The sequence below is a fragment of the Podarcis raffonei genome, chromosome 1 (genome assembly GCF_027172205.1).
Source record: "Podarcis raffonei isolate rPodRaf1 chromosome 1, rPodRaf1.pri, whole genome shotgun sequence".
Lineage (NCBI taxonomy): Eukaryota > Metazoa > Chordata > Lepidosauria > Squamata > Lacertidae > Podarcis > Podarcis raffonei.
In genome coordinates, this window is record NC_070602.1 from 84,991,458 (window position 1) to 85,006,511 (window position 15,054).

The following is a 15,054-nucleotide window of genomic DNA, read 5'->3' on the forward strand; positions in this document are numbered from 1 at the left end:
ACTGAACCACCTCAGAATGCAGATGGGGTGCCATTTTTTAATGGTTTACCCTGTTTGAAAATGAAAACCACAGTGCCCTGCATGTAGAAACTAAACTGTTTTATCAATGAGTATGGTTCTAATTCTGTCTGCTTCCTTTTCCTTGTCTTCATTTTCTTATTTCAGGAAGCTTTCCCCCACCCACCTTTAGTTGAAGCAATACAGCTGCTCAGACCCCAGTATCTCATAGACCACTTCTCCCCATATGAACTGACCTGGACCCTGCAATTGTCATCCTTCTGTGGGAAATCCAGAGGGTGGCAACATGAGAATGGGCAAGTAGTTCAGAGAAAGTTCAGAAAATCCCAACCACTGTGTGATATAAAAAAAGGTAAAGGTACCCCTGCCCGTACGGGCCAGTCTTGACAGACTCTAGGGTTGTGCGCTCATCTCACTCTATAGGCTGGGAGCCAGCGCTGTCCGCAGACACTTGCGGGTCACGTGGCCAGCGTGACATCGCTGCTCTGGCGAGCCAGAGCCGCACACGGAAACGCCGTTTACCTTCCCACTAGTAAGCGGTCCCTATTTATCTACTTGCACCCAGGGGTGCTTTCGAACTGCTAGGTTGGCAGGCGCTGGGACCGAGCAACGGGAGCGCACCCCGCCGCGGGGATTCGAACCGCCGACCTTTCGATCGGCAAGCCCTAGGCGCTGAGGCTTTTACCCACAGCGCCACCCACGTCCCTACTGTGTGATATACCCAACACATAATATAGGATCCATAGTTGTGTTCATGGTACAGAACGTGGTACGTAACCCCTGCTGTTCCAATGTCGGAAACAATGAGATGTGCAGGGCATCCAGAGGTTACACCAGTGGTTTTCATCCCATAATAGAACCACAAATCATTACATTAATCCACCCCCTCCATCCACCCCCACCCCCACTTATCCATATTCCAAACCTTTCCTTTCAATCTTTGACAGTAAACAGAAAATGCTTTTAATTTTGAAACAGAAATGGCCTCTAATGTCAGCAAGCTATGCCAGCGAAGTGTCCAATGAGCTGCAGATGTGGTCCATTTACAAACGTTTTTCCAAATTGCAACACTTGGGATTTGCTGGCACACAATCTGAAACATAGCACCACCTGTTGGCAGTACCTTCCAGGACCTTGCAGGCTAGTCTCAAGCAACTTCTATGTCCTTGGCTTTTAAATGAAATTACAGCAGAACACAACCTGGAAAATTTTTCACTTCCACCCTTTATTATGCATCTCTCCAGCTTCCGGGGATTTATAAGGTTCTCCTTGGTCTAGGAGTTATAGGAGCAGCTGGAAGGGGAGGTCAGGGGAGAGGAGAAACTGCTCCTGCCAGGCATCCTATTTACTCTGCCCAGCAGCCTGCTGGAGATATCTGGGAGATGAGGTGTCATTCCCCCTCCTGTCCAGTAGGCCCCTCTTGGGATGTGTGCATGGATTGCTCTGCCGACGCATGGATTCCTGTCTCCTCTGGGCCAGTTGGAATGGTCTACAAATATATGGTTTCCACACAGGAAAGGGTTGCCTCCACTATGCAGCTGCCTCACCCCTCTCTGAGGCGGGTTGTTGATGTTTGGGAGCTGGCTTATACTGCTTGCCCACTTGTCTCCTTCTGAAACGGGCTCTTTGGAAGGCTGGTGCCCTCTGCACAAAAGCTTCCTCGTTCCGTCCAGGAATTTCCTCATGCCTCCCAGAAGCCCTTCCGAGCTCTCCGCTGGCTGCTTCCTGGCTCCATTTGGTCCCTGGCCCTGCTCCTCAGAAGGCACAGCTGGCGGAGTACTTCCAGTTGTCACCCTAAGGGAGGCGGGTGATGCTTCATTGAGACCCGAAGACGGCCTGCTTCCAGAAGCCAGCCTGTATCCAGCAGGTCCTTGAGCATCTTCAGCATCTCCAGAAGATGGATCCAGAGGGTCGTGGGACTCACCACATCTGGGATGTGAGATGCATTCCCTCTGAGGGTTATTCCAACCCTCAAATTCAGGAGTCGGGGCATCTTTAAGCTGCGATTCATTCTGCTGCGGGGGCCACTCATACACAGGTGAGCACTCGCATTCATACGGAGACTCGTACACCGGGGAGTCCTTGCAGGTATAGTGCGTTTCATATATTGGAGGGGTATCGTAGCCGTATTGCCATTCATACACAGAAGAGTCGTCGAACCTGTACTGAGACTTTGGTCCAGAGGTCTCATATATGTACGGCGAATCAGATGGAGAGATGTCATCATCGTACTGTGACTCATAAATGGGGGAGTATCCGCAGCTATACCGAGGGTCATATATGGTAGAAAACTCATACGCATTTTGCGACTCGTACACAGGAGAGGCTCCATTTTTCTTCACAGGAGATGAGCACCTGGAAGGCATCTCGTAAGCTGTGTAAGAGCTGCATCCATACTGCGGTTCGTACGTGGAAGACGAAGGATAGGCTGAAGGCACCTCATCTTTCACCACCTCATAGACTGCACATGGGTTCTTCCACCTTTCGTAGGACTCAAATCCCCCAAGAGCCTCATCATCTTCATCATACCCCGGCCCCAATCCATTTCCATCATTCTCCTTGTATTCTGGGACCGACTCATACTCCGTCTGTATTTCACTGCCCACTGCTTCTATGTTGTTGCTTTCGTTTTCACCTACAATGACCACAGAAACAAAAAACGTTGGGTTATGAAAAACGAGCAAGGTCCCAAATAAAGAAGAATGGCAACTTAAGCTGACGGAATATGCACAGCTTGCAGACTTAGCCTATAGAATAAGAGAACAAGAAGAACATATGGTTAGAGAAGATTGGAAAATATTTATTGAATATATGGGGGGAACTGTGTACACTTGAAAATGCTGGCAGCATTAAGATAAATTCAACAGTGTAAATAAGTTTTGATGGATGTAATAATGGAATACTGAATGGTTTAGTTTATGTAAACTATGCAGGGATTTATGATATGCAGAATGAACCATGGAAAGAGAAGAAGGGAAATCATTGATATTTTAAGGATGTTTAAATGAGTATTCTAAATTGTAAAACAGAAAATCTAATAAAAATTACATATATATATAAACCCGTTGGGTTATTTCTTTTTAATAAGCAACTCATTTCCCAAGACAAGGTTCAGCACTCCTAATACTTCCACCGAGAGAAAGGGCACCGCAGGTGGGGAACAAATTTCCATCTAGACCAGGGATGGTGTTGGTGGACTACAACTCCCATCATCCATGCTGGCTGGGACTGGTGAAGGTTGAAATCCAACAACCTCTGGAGAGCCACAGGGTAATAATCCCCGAACTAGACAAGTCCCCAGCACTAGGAAGTAAAAAAGCCTGCTTTTTTAATTCATTCATTCCCATATCAAGAAAGAGGCTTACTGATGCTGAGGTACTTAACTAAAGAGTTGGAAGAACTCAGTCATGGTGGGCGAACACTGGAATGGTTTCCAGTCACAGAATCCCAGCACTTGCCCCTATACATAGTTTTGACATAACTTTTTCATAAGACCAGTATCTGCTCTAATGACCCATCATTATTTCTAAGATGAACCGAGAACATATCAGAAAGCGAGCCACAGCCTTTCCCAACCTACTGCCCTCCAGATGTTACTGGACTGCAATTCCCATCAGCTCCAGACAACATAGCCAACAGTCAGAGATTACGGGTGTCATGGGCCCCATGCTGCCAGCCAGGATGAGACGGGAATGCCAGAGAATGATCCAGAAGTCGGAGTGGAGAAAGTTCAGGCAGTGACTTGGGAGAGTGTCTTGCCCCACTGTTTGCAGATGTCACAATAAGGGAGAGGAGAATGAAGCTACCAGAGTAGCTGAGGAGGCAGCTGGCCAACCAGTGGAGCCAGGTGAAGCCGAGGTGGAGGAAGAGTCAGTGTTGAACTCGGATCGCATTGCCAAAGATGTGCCATTGTATGCACCTGCATGGACAGCTCCTTCTCCCTGTAGGAGCGAATGCTCCCAAACTCAATCTTCTTGCTTGGAATGATAATAGCATGAATGACAGGCGCGCACACACTTTAAAAGTTGAACGAGAGCGTCATGTCAGTTGCTGGGACAATGCCTGTGCTTATGCCTATTATTGTGTTAGAAAGATGTACTCTGTACTTTGAGCTAATGCTGAAACCATGTGCTGATTTCATAAATCAACTTTCAGATTTCCCCGGGCTGAGAGAGTCTGAGTATTGTTTCCAAAGGTGGGAGCCGTGACAATGAACTTTACAGTGCTTAAAGGGTGGTTCATTCCTGCCCCTTTACTTATGGAGAAGAGGGTGTATAATCCACATGAGGATTTGTTGGTATAGTACAGTGTTAAAGCGGGACGCAGGTGGTGCTTTGGGTTAAACCACAGAGCCTAGGACTTGCCAATCAGAAGGTCGGCGGTGGTGCTTTGGTTTAAACCACAGAGCCTAGGACTTGCCGATCAGAAGGTTGGCGGTTCGAATCCCCACGACAGGGTGAGCTCCCGTTGATTGGTCCCTGCTCCTGCCAACCTAGCAGTTCGAAAGCACGTCAAAGTGCAAGTAGATAAATAGGTACCGCTCTGGCGGGTGTAGGAATGAAAATCACGACAGACGAGTAGCAGGTGCCATGCGAGAGGCGTCTGCCGGGGCAAGCCCCGGGAACTCTCTTTTATTGAATATTACAAGCATTGGCACAGGTGTGCTTGTGGCTGATTGGTTGATACAAACACAAAGCAACTTGTTGCTGATTGGTTAACATAAGTACAAGGCGGGAATTGCATATAGACATTAATCACCTATAGATTAAAGGCTAGGAAACGGAGGCTGGAACTAGACAGGCATGAAACCTCCTAATTAAATTATAACTAAAGATTGATATAGCATGACTAAAACAATTACTAATGATTGATCATAACATGAAAAAATATAATAATCGAGTTCCATAGATGTGGTCAGCTATGCATTGAGAACAGGTCATCATGAACTTAAGATGAACTGAGCAATGAGGGAATGTCTTGGTATCTGGAACAGGTTGGTACAGTGTGTGCAGAAACAGAGAAAAGATTATAAGCGAGACTTCCCAGAATGCCAGAGAAAAGAAACAATACTTCCCATAGCAAGACTTCCCATAATGCCACAGTTATGCGCAGAAAGAGAACTTCCCTTTAGGCGGGAAAGTAAACGGCGTTTCTGTGCGCTGCCCTGGTTCACCAGAAGCAGCTTAGTCATGCTGGCCACATGACCCGGAAGCTGTACGCCAGCTCCCTCGGCCAATAAAGTGAGATGAGCGCCGCAACCCCAGAGTCGGTCATGACTGGACCTAATGATCAGGGGTCCCTTTACCTTTACAGTGTTAAAAGATGATAGTTTAATTAACATCAAATACAAAAGTGCAATCTGTAGCCAGGACAAAAAGACTCAGGCCTCATACTTTCTTCTGTACCTGCCTGTGAATAACAGGTTGCTCTGGAATAATTCCGAGCTCTATGAACTTTATTGTGGCCCCAAATCATTTCTTCCTACCTGAAGCCTCAGCAGATTTTATCTCTCTATCATCCTTAGCTTCTACTTGTTCAGAATCTTTATCTGCAGACCTGGAAAATCAACACACTGGAGTTACCCAGTGGAAAGCAAACAGATGGACATCCTTTCCCCATCTACCACAACGATGGCTGCTTTAAAAATCTATCAGTGCCCTTTTTAGATTCTGGACACATCTAGGAGATATGGGGCTATAGCTCACGTCTTCCAGCTACTACCTAGCAGCAAAAGGCATGACACCACCATACTCACTGTTTTCACATCCCTTGCAAGCAGCAGCAGCAAATGAAATGAGGGGGGAACAGGGGAACTCTGAGCATGATGACATATTGTCACATGTCAGCTTTTACCAGATCCTGAGGTGGGGGGGGGGAGAGACACCTATCGGAAATGCAGATCTATATCTGTATCTGTACATGGCAGAGCCATGTATCCCCAGCGCAACCCAGCAACCCAGATGCTTAGAAGGTTGAGGTAATTTTCATCTGCTTTAGTATTTTAACTTTTGTATCTTTTCAAATATGGTTGTGATATAATCAAGCAGTGTACAAACTTTATGAAATAATATAAAAAAGGATTTAGTTCTGTCCTTCAGATTTGTTCCATAAAAGGATACAACTTTCTGGGTCCTTTTTGGCTTCAGGCCTGCATAACCCTTGGCATCTCATTGCCAGATGCTGGGGAGAGAGGTTGACTAGGTTTTCTGAGGGCTTCCCAGCTGGGAGTTCCCTGCTGATAGGCTAATGCTGGAAATGACTTGAGCTTGCTGTGCACGTGCACCTCTGCTTGAACCACTGCTTAGCTCTGTTGACCAGCAGCTACTAGGCCATCCCACCTCTGCTTCCCCTTGTATTCAGGGACAGCAGAGGCACAACTCATACCTTTTCCTGCTTATTATGTTTCTTAAACTGAAGACTTTGGGATCAAGAGAGAAGAAACATAGTGATCTTTTGGGTCCAAATGTTATTGAAACACCTGCAAAAGAAGATGACAAATTCATTGCTGGGAACCAATGCTAGCAGGCAGCTGAGGTTTTCACTGTGCTACTGTCCAGTTGCCAGTCATCCCTGCATCCCATCAGATAGTATCCTCCAAAGGATGGTTATCTCTTTTTCCTTCAGGACAACCCCTGCCCAAGGCAGTTTGCCTTGTGGACTACAAGTGACCCTAAGCCACTCTGTGTCAGGCCTCTGAGAGTCTAGCCTTGATGTTTGAAAGTACTTAAAGGGATGTGCTCTTAGTCACCCAAATCAGAGCTGGAAAAACCCCTTTTATGTTCTTAGTGTATGTACCTAATCTTCCAGTTTGAACTCTGAAGCTAGTTTTCCTCTGCCTATCCAAGACCACGTGACAATGGAACTCAGTGCAAGCTCACACCTGTAGGGGAAAGTTTACCTGAAAAAGGATCTCAGTGCTGCATATTCACACACACACACACACACACTCCACACACATGGAATGGGGACTCACCCAGTCCTCTGCTGCTACTAGGGGACTGGCTAAGAGACTGGAGCACAATGGTCTATCCTATCTACAAGATGATACCTTCCCAATTCTATGTTTAAAAGCTGGCTAGACAGGCAGTTTAATCCTGCTGCAATGCTGGTGATGGGACAGAGTCCTCCTCCACACCACACCCTCCAACATTTCTCCGATGAAAATTGGGACGTCGCATTCCATAATGATAATTTTACTATTTATACCCCACACATCTTACCTAGCCAGCCCCAGACACTCTGGGCAGCTTCCAACATATATAAATACATAATAAAACATTAAACATTTTGTTTTAAAAAACTTTCCTATATAGGATTCCCTTCAGAAAGCTCAGGGGCTGGATAACTCCATACCCTCCAACACAATTTCCAATGAAAATATAGACATACTAAGGAAAAGTGGGACATTCCAGGATCAAACCAGAAACAGGGATAGCTTCTCTAAATCAGGGATGTCCCTGGAAAATAGGGACACTTGGAGGGTCTGCCACCCCCGAGGGAGAAGGCTAACAGAGAGGGTGCAGGCCAGGCCATGCAGAACACAGCTGGTCCACTCTCTGCCCAGAGGCAGCTCTCACTCTACCTAATGATAGGGCCATCCCTGGAGAATGGAAACAAGGTTTCTTTAACAATGTGTAGGCTTTCTGCACATTTAATCAATGCTACAAAGGGCCCTAATACACATTGATTGAAAAGCGGAGGAGTGGAAAACACTGGGGAGAGGGGGAACCTGCTACCCTACCCCTTGCAATCACCTGTGACTGAAAGACTGACCCACAATATGGTTAAGCATAAATTTGAAAATAGATTTCCTCCTCCCTTGTTGAAATTCAGCGTTCTGTCCACTGTGCCATACTGACTAGCAGAAGCAGCAAGTGAAAAGGTTCAGAGCTCAGACTGGAGAGCCAGACTAGCTACTAGAGAAACGGAGGTCAGCCCCCACAACAAGGAAAGGTTTGGAGGGGAGTGGGAAGGAAGGACTCCTAACATCTCCCATAACAGAAGGAGAAAAGCTGAGGGGAGGTTACAGCTGACAGATCAGAAGGCGGAAGAATGGCAGAAGCATTCCAGGTTAGATAGAGGGATTCACATTTAAAGGCTGGTAACATCCTACCTGAGTCTTCTGAAATGGAGATGGAAAATAAGGGGCCTCGTAAGTACCATGGGACGTCTTCCTCCTTTTTGGCTGAGAAAGCAGAAGAGTGGAGATAAAATTCAACTCATGGCAACAGCAAGTGGCTTTATGCGCAAACTTAAGTCATTGCAATCCTGGAGTTGCTTCCTCTTTTATCGCAACCTCCACCACCACTCACTGCTGTTCTATCTGTTTGGAATCATCTCCCCTTTATTATCTACTTCTTTGTCAAATTCCTCTTTGGGGCCTTTTTAGGTGTTTAAAAACTGACCTTTGTAAACAGCTACATCAATCGTCCCAGATTTGAGTGTTACAGTGGAAGGATGCTCAGACTTTAAATACATGGAATTCTGTTACTGCTACTATGAAATAAAATAATAATAACAGAAATGAAATACAACTCCTGCTACTACTGCCAGCCACAATGACTTCTGCTACTGCAAAATAGTAGCAACCACAGTGACAATAATGACAAAATTGTTTTGGTTTCCTAAACAAACGGCTGTTAGTAGTTGCAGAATCTACCAAAGAAATTTGGTTGTTTTTTGAAGTCTAATTTTCTACTAAGCTATGGTCCACGTTCAGCCTGGTAGAACTCCAGTGGGTGAGTAGATCTCCTGTCAATGGGAACCACAAGAAAACTGCAAACACTAAAGCAGGCCCTCCAGATGTTTTGGGACTACAATTCCCATCATCCCTGACCACTGGTCCTGTTAGCTAGGGTTGATGGGAGTTGTAGTCCCAAAACAGCTGGAGGACTGAGTTTGGGGGTGCCTGCACTAAAGCACAGAGTTCACAGTTTTACAGACAGATACCCAAGAGGAAAGGGTGGAGTGAGGCCAAGGGATCCTGAAATTCTTTATTCCTGGCGACTGTGGCCCTTTATCTCAACATAACAACCCTTCAGTAACAAAGCCTAAATCTTAGCTATCAAAACACAATCCAGATAAGAATGACGCTTACCAGCATAAGAGTCTGAGCTGCCAAACATCTCTCGGAAAACCTCCCAGGGGCTGCGGAAGGTGAATTTCAAATCGTCTCCTTCAGGAACTGCTGGGGTAGTAACATGATTTGCAAACACATCACTGAAGTCCTGGGATGCTCCCACTCTATAATTTTTATGAAGAAAAAAATGGAGAAGCCCCTTCCCTTTCTGGAGCAGAGCTGTGTAGCCAGGATGAGTAGTCCGTGACTGGTGCTCCTTTGTGAAACACTCATGGAAACCCGCTTCTCCACTCAGCACAAGGGATTCTGTGTGAGCTGGTAACAACTGATGGGAGTTTTAATAGAAGACATCCAGAGGGGAGGGGTCTCCTGTGGACTCCAGTTCTGGGTTCATAATAAGATGCCATATGTCCTATATGTAAGGTTTGTGGGCCTTAGAAGAAAGATGTGTGAAATAGTAGAGAAAGTCTTGTGTATTCAGTGGTCTGTATTTGTCTGAGCCTGAGTCTGGACTAAGGAGTCTGAGCCCCTGTGTTCTGATTCAATACATGATATCCAATCACAGAACATTTCAGGATTTGGGCCTCTGTCATTGGCCCTTAAACTCTGACTTATGGTTCGCAGCTTGGAAGTTTAGACAGCCAATCACATTGGGAGTGGGAGTGGCCCAGGCCTTCAGAAATGTATTTAAGCAGTTGCTTTGCACCTGTTGTCCCATTCTGTTAGTTCAATAAAGATTCTTGCTGTTATCACTGTGTCTTGCCTCGTGGGAACCTACCTACACTTCAGAAAGAATATTGTTACAAAAGCTGGATGCCTACCCCTCTCTCTGCCAAGTGGCGGCAAAAGCCCATAGGGTCCCAGGCACACACACAGGGCCTGTGTCCCTTTGGAGAATGAAAGACATGGGGGAGACTGTCATGCTTTAAGAAATATGGCTTATTCACCTATTTACACCTTCATTCTGCATGGAAGAAATCCAGATCTTACAGCATACAGACTTGCAGAGGCAGCAGCACAAGCAACCTTCAGGCTGCTTCCCTCAAAAATAGATGCCAGCTCTTCTTCTTCCTTATCTCTTCCAGAAACCCGTTGCTTGAAAAATCCCTTTTCCTGTCCCCTCAAACATACACCCCATCACCTTGGTAACATCTCACCCTCCAGGCTAAAGGATTCCTCTCAACGCTTTGTGTCATGCTAGGTTTGCTCTTCACTAAGCCAGCCAGACTGCTTTGCATAAGGCAGCCTAGGAATTCCTTTGCAGCTTGCATTCTCCTTTCATACCACAAATAACCAAAACCATAGCATGTGTTGATTTCTAGGGTTGACCCTAATCTATAACATGGATTCGAAATAAGATGCCAGACAAATCTTAGCCTATATGTGAGGTTCATGGGCCTTAGAAGAAATAGTAGGAAAGAATATGTTTCTTACCTGCCGTTGTGATTCCATCTCCATAGCAGTCATAACGTTCACGCTTGGCCTCTGAAGAAAGGAAGGAGAACTCAGTTGGCAAGTTCACAAGTAAAATGGTAATCTTTGCACCCTCTAGAAACTCTGCAATATAGATTATGAAACCTGGCTTCTGCAGGTAACAATGTTGGCTCCAGGTTTGGGGAGACCCTGAGTAGCCTCGTCTCTTTCTCATCATTGTTACTGCTGCCTCTTGACTTGTTAGGTGAATCCCGCCTTGCAGTTTGTTAAGGGTGCGGGGAATTTTAGCTCAGCTGGGGAGTAAACTACAGTTCCCATGCTCTTTTGGGGGGCAGGGAACTATGTGTTTTGAATGTGCTCTGCCCAATTTGCACCACTGCCACAGATGGAGGGAAGAAGGCTGCTGCTCTTTCTCTTTGCTCCTGTCCTTGCTCACTTGGTTTGGGCAAGTGTGCAGGCAATGACAGCGAAGAGAATTAGCAGGAGTTGGATTAAGGGGCTCCCAGGGTTAGGAGTGGGAGCCCCTGATAGGGTGTGGGCAGTGCCAATCCCTGATGACAAACCTGCCAGGCAATAATTTTCCATAGTTTACCAAAAAGGCCTCTCCCCATAATCCATGTCTATTGCTATCAACTCCCTGGTCTAGACGTGTAATCGAAAATACAGGGGGGAATTCCAGAGAGACAGCCGTCACAACCTCTGATTCTTTAATGAAGTGACTTAGGCTAACAAGGGCTGTGAAAATCAGTGTTCCAAAGTCCAGGGAGACATAAGCCTATAAGCCCAAATGATCTGAGAGAGAGTCGGTGGCAGAAAGATGAACTTGGTCACTTACTGTCTGACAACACTTCATAAGCTTCTGTAACTTCTTTGAATTTCTGCTCAGCATAATTCTTCCTATCTGGATTTTTATCCGGGTGCCACTGTAGGGCTTTCTTTCTGTACCTGCACAGACCCAGGAGAGAAAGGGAATGCAGTATTTGAGCGTCACAGCACCTTCTGCAACAATAAACCGCCTTCAATGCAAATCCCAGTTAAGAACGTAAAACGAGCCCAAACACCTATGTAGTCCTGATTTCTGTTCTTACAGTGAACAACCAGATGGCCATGCAGGACTGGCACAAGAATTTGGGGGTCCTTGGCATGGTGCCAATTATGCCCCACCCACCTATACAGAAACACCACCACCTCAACCAGGCCCAGCCCAGCTGCCACCACTAGCGCATACTTTTTCTGCCACGGCTGCTATTTTGGTCTCTCCACTGGGCCACCAGGCATCGACCATTGTCTTAAGTCCCCCAAAATCAAATGCCCCAATCCATAAAGCTATGGAATCTACAGATGGTGGACAGTCACCATGAAGGTTAAGCTGAATTTAGTAGGGCCTTTCTTGTTCTTGCTCTAAAGCACTGCTGCTTGTCTACCACTGAAACATGTCTGGTGGCCTAGTGGGGAACAGTCCATGATGCAATTGCCAAAGCACCATTTTCTACATTAAAGAAAATACACTATCACATAACCTCTGACATCCCACTGAACAAAATCAGGGTGCTTGTTCTTCTGGTTCCGAGCTCTCACGGGAGCCAGCTGATTCGCACAAGCACACAAGGCCAAAAAACAAGCATATTTTGGTTTGGTGCTCTGGCACAAGCCAGCTGACTCACACAAGAGTGGCAGATGGAGAAACAGGACATTTTGGGATCCGGTCAGAAGCTGGGATGGCTTCTGTAATTCCAGGATGCCCCACCTAAAATGGGACAGTTGAGGGTCATGCTGTCGTGTATTAAATGTTGTGTGACATGTTAATTGAACTGGCATCAGGAATCTTTTTTTCCTGCCTCACACATGGCTTGAGTTGCGGACAAAAGTCTCGAGAGAGAACGCTGAGAATTCATGAGAAAGACTTACGCCTTTTTAATATCATTGTCGGAGGCATCCCGGGGAATCTCTAAAAGCTTATAATAGTCTGGCACGGCATCCATTCGCCTGTCCTATGCAGAAACCAGTAGCAGAGAAACGGGGAAAGAGCGGCTGCAAGGGGAACAATGTCTCTGGAAGCACCGAAGGCGTCCACACAACTTGAGCTGCTTCGAGGGCTGACCATGGCCGCACTCTTGGCTGCACTGCTCCTTACAGCACAGCAGGAGGTGGGTGCTGTGGGCAAAGGGCCCTGCAGGGGGAGAGGAAACAGAATGAGGTGCCGCAAAATCTATCCATCCCACAAGAACTCCCCACTGCATGCACACAAAGGGAGAATGAACACGGTGATGATGATCTGCCTCCAAGGAGGTAAAAGTGTGTGTGTGTATCTCGACTCAGAATTTCACCAGGTTGCTTCTCCATTTGAAGAATCCACTTCTCCACTTTCAGCTCCTATTTATTAGAAAAGCAGTGCACACACATGCCTTTTTGAATTGTAGTGATGGAGGAGTACAAAAGGCCTTCTTGGCCAACCTTCCCTCTCAAAGACAGGGTTTGTCCAACCACCAGACCCCAACTGACCAAGCAACACAAACTAGATGCCAATGCCACCCCAATAAATAAGTCAAGAATGTGTCCAAGGGAAGGGCCTGGCCAGAATGATAGTACATCAGGTACTATGTGTCAGAATTGTTTATCTGTGAACCGGATCCTCATTTTCTCTTGGGTCCTGTTCACGTAGCTGTCCCGGCAGTAACCATAAATGGGCCATGCATATGCACTTACAGGTTTGCGTCATTTTATGAAGTTTGTAGAGTTATCCTGTGAGTGTCAAACGTTATCTCACTCAGAAGAGAACCTGTAGTGTCTATTTAGTTCTGGGCATTTCTGTTGCTTTATTTTTTATTTGCTCACTAGCATGATTACAGTAATAGACTGACTACCACAGAAAACAAATAGCAAACTTGATAAAATGGCAGGAACCTTTGGCCACCAAATTGTCCCTAGCACAGGGGCAAGAATGAACGCCGAGTCTGTGGTGCACTTAGGTCTCATGGAGGAGCAACAGCATCCCAAACTTATTGCAGTACCGATCGGAGGATCTACCAGGAAATGTTGGGGTTTTATACTAGTTTTAACTTTATACTTATACTAGTTTGGGTTCTTCTTAGGCTCCGGTAGGGCAAGATCAGTGGAGGAGCTACACAGTGAATGCAACTGTAGGATGGAAGGCTTTCCAGAATGGAACAAGTTATAGTGTAAGACAATGAGGTCACCACCTGAAGCTAAGCAGGCCTGTCAGTGTGTGGATGGACCTCATGGTATATGACAGAATCATAGAATTGTAGAGTTGGAATAGACCCCAAGGGTCATCTAGTCCAACCCCTTGCAATGCAAGTATCTCAACTAAAGCATCCATGACAGATGACCATCCAACCTCTGCTTAAAAAGGAAGGAGAGTCTACAACCTCCCGTGGGTTTATATTGACCTTTTGAGACTTTGAAACCTCCATTTCAGAGACCAAAGTAGGACTTTTCTTGTGCACAACTAGTAGGCCTGGCCCATGTCGGGACATCTTCTAGCTGTTAAGGCTTCCTGTATCCATAAAGACCCATTGTTTTAACAATCCCTCTGACCTCAAGTTCTCCTGTCTCCTTGTGCCAGCTTTTCACACACACACCCTTTCCGCCCCCCTACATGGATATCCACAGGGGAATAAAATGGGGTGAGGGCAAAGTAAAATACTCCATACATATACATATGCAAATGCATATCTAAAAGATGGGAGCAGGGAAATTTCTCACAAATGAGAATACAGTAGTGCCTGTACATTTTACCTCTTATCTTAGGTTCTACAAATGATAGAAACATGTCCTTTTTAAAAAAGAAAAAGAATGCTAGTAATTGGTGGATTATGGTTCATTGGGGGCTGGGGGCTGCCCCCTTGTCCCCTTCCATGGCAGCCATGTTTCCATAGGTTCATTTCCTGCTCCCCATCATCATTTGATACTCTTCTAACTTCTTAAAATCACCTAGGCTCAATATACCTTAGTTTATCCAGAGGTTGCCCGTGTTCTTTGTTCCACCTGATGGTGAGCTGGGCACTTGATGTCTTGGGGGAGGCAAGAGCTTACCATCACCCCAAACCTGCTCCCTCCTCCCCTGCTGATCAACAACTTCAGTAGCCAATGGGAAGTTGGGGGTTATTGTGACATCAGAGCTTTATGCTTTCCTTAAGGATGTGGGGTGGGGGAGGGAATCTACAAAAGGTCACACTTTTGGGAACATGTGAGTTCATACTTTATTTTCCCAGTTCTTGCTCCTTCACCATCCCAGTCTCACCTTTGACCCTTTCACTGTGGCAATCTATCAGTGTTTGCTAGCGCTTCTGGTTCATAAATGCTTCTCTGGAGTATGTAAAAAATGTGCTCGGATCATTACAACAAGAGAACTCTTTCTGCAAAGTTGCCTTGATGTGGGGCTTCAGGGTTTCCTGGATAGAGGAACTGATCCTTAAATTGTAGTCCTGTGAGGTAAGGTTACCAGACGTCCCTGTTTCCCGGAGACAGTCCCCGGATTTACAAATCAGTCCCCTGACAAA

General features: G+C 46.1%; 1 protein-coding gene across 2 annotated transcripts; it reads right to left on the reverse strand.

The window, feature by feature from the left end:
• Nucleotides 1–1,223: 1,223 nt before the first annotated feature.
• LOC128419914 (uncharacterized) lies at nucleotides 1,224–14,617 on the reverse strand. 2 transcript variants are annotated; one of them, XM_053401204.1, is made up of 9 exons: nucleotides 14,501–14,617; nucleotides 12,440–12,701; nucleotides 11,367–11,476; nucleotides 10,532–10,582; nucleotides 9,116–9,202; nucleotides 8,132–8,203; nucleotides 6,403–6,496; nucleotides 5,504–5,574; nucleotides 1,224–2,653 (listed from the first exon to the last, which is right to left on the reverse strand). In XM_053401204.1, exons 2-9 carry the CDS (start codon nucleotides 12,511–12,513, stop codon nucleotides 1,293–1,295), a joined length of 1,920 nt encoding a protein of 639 aa, XP_053257179.1. In that variant the 5' UTR covers nucleotides 12,514–12,701; nucleotides 14,501–14,617; the 3' UTR covers nucleotides 1,224–1,292. The 2 variants fall into 2 exon arrangements, with proteins under 2 accessions (XP_053257179.1, XP_053257169.1); XM_053401194.1 differs by having other exon boundaries at nucleotides 9,116–9,205.
• Nucleotides 14,618–15,054: the final 437 nt, after the last annotated feature.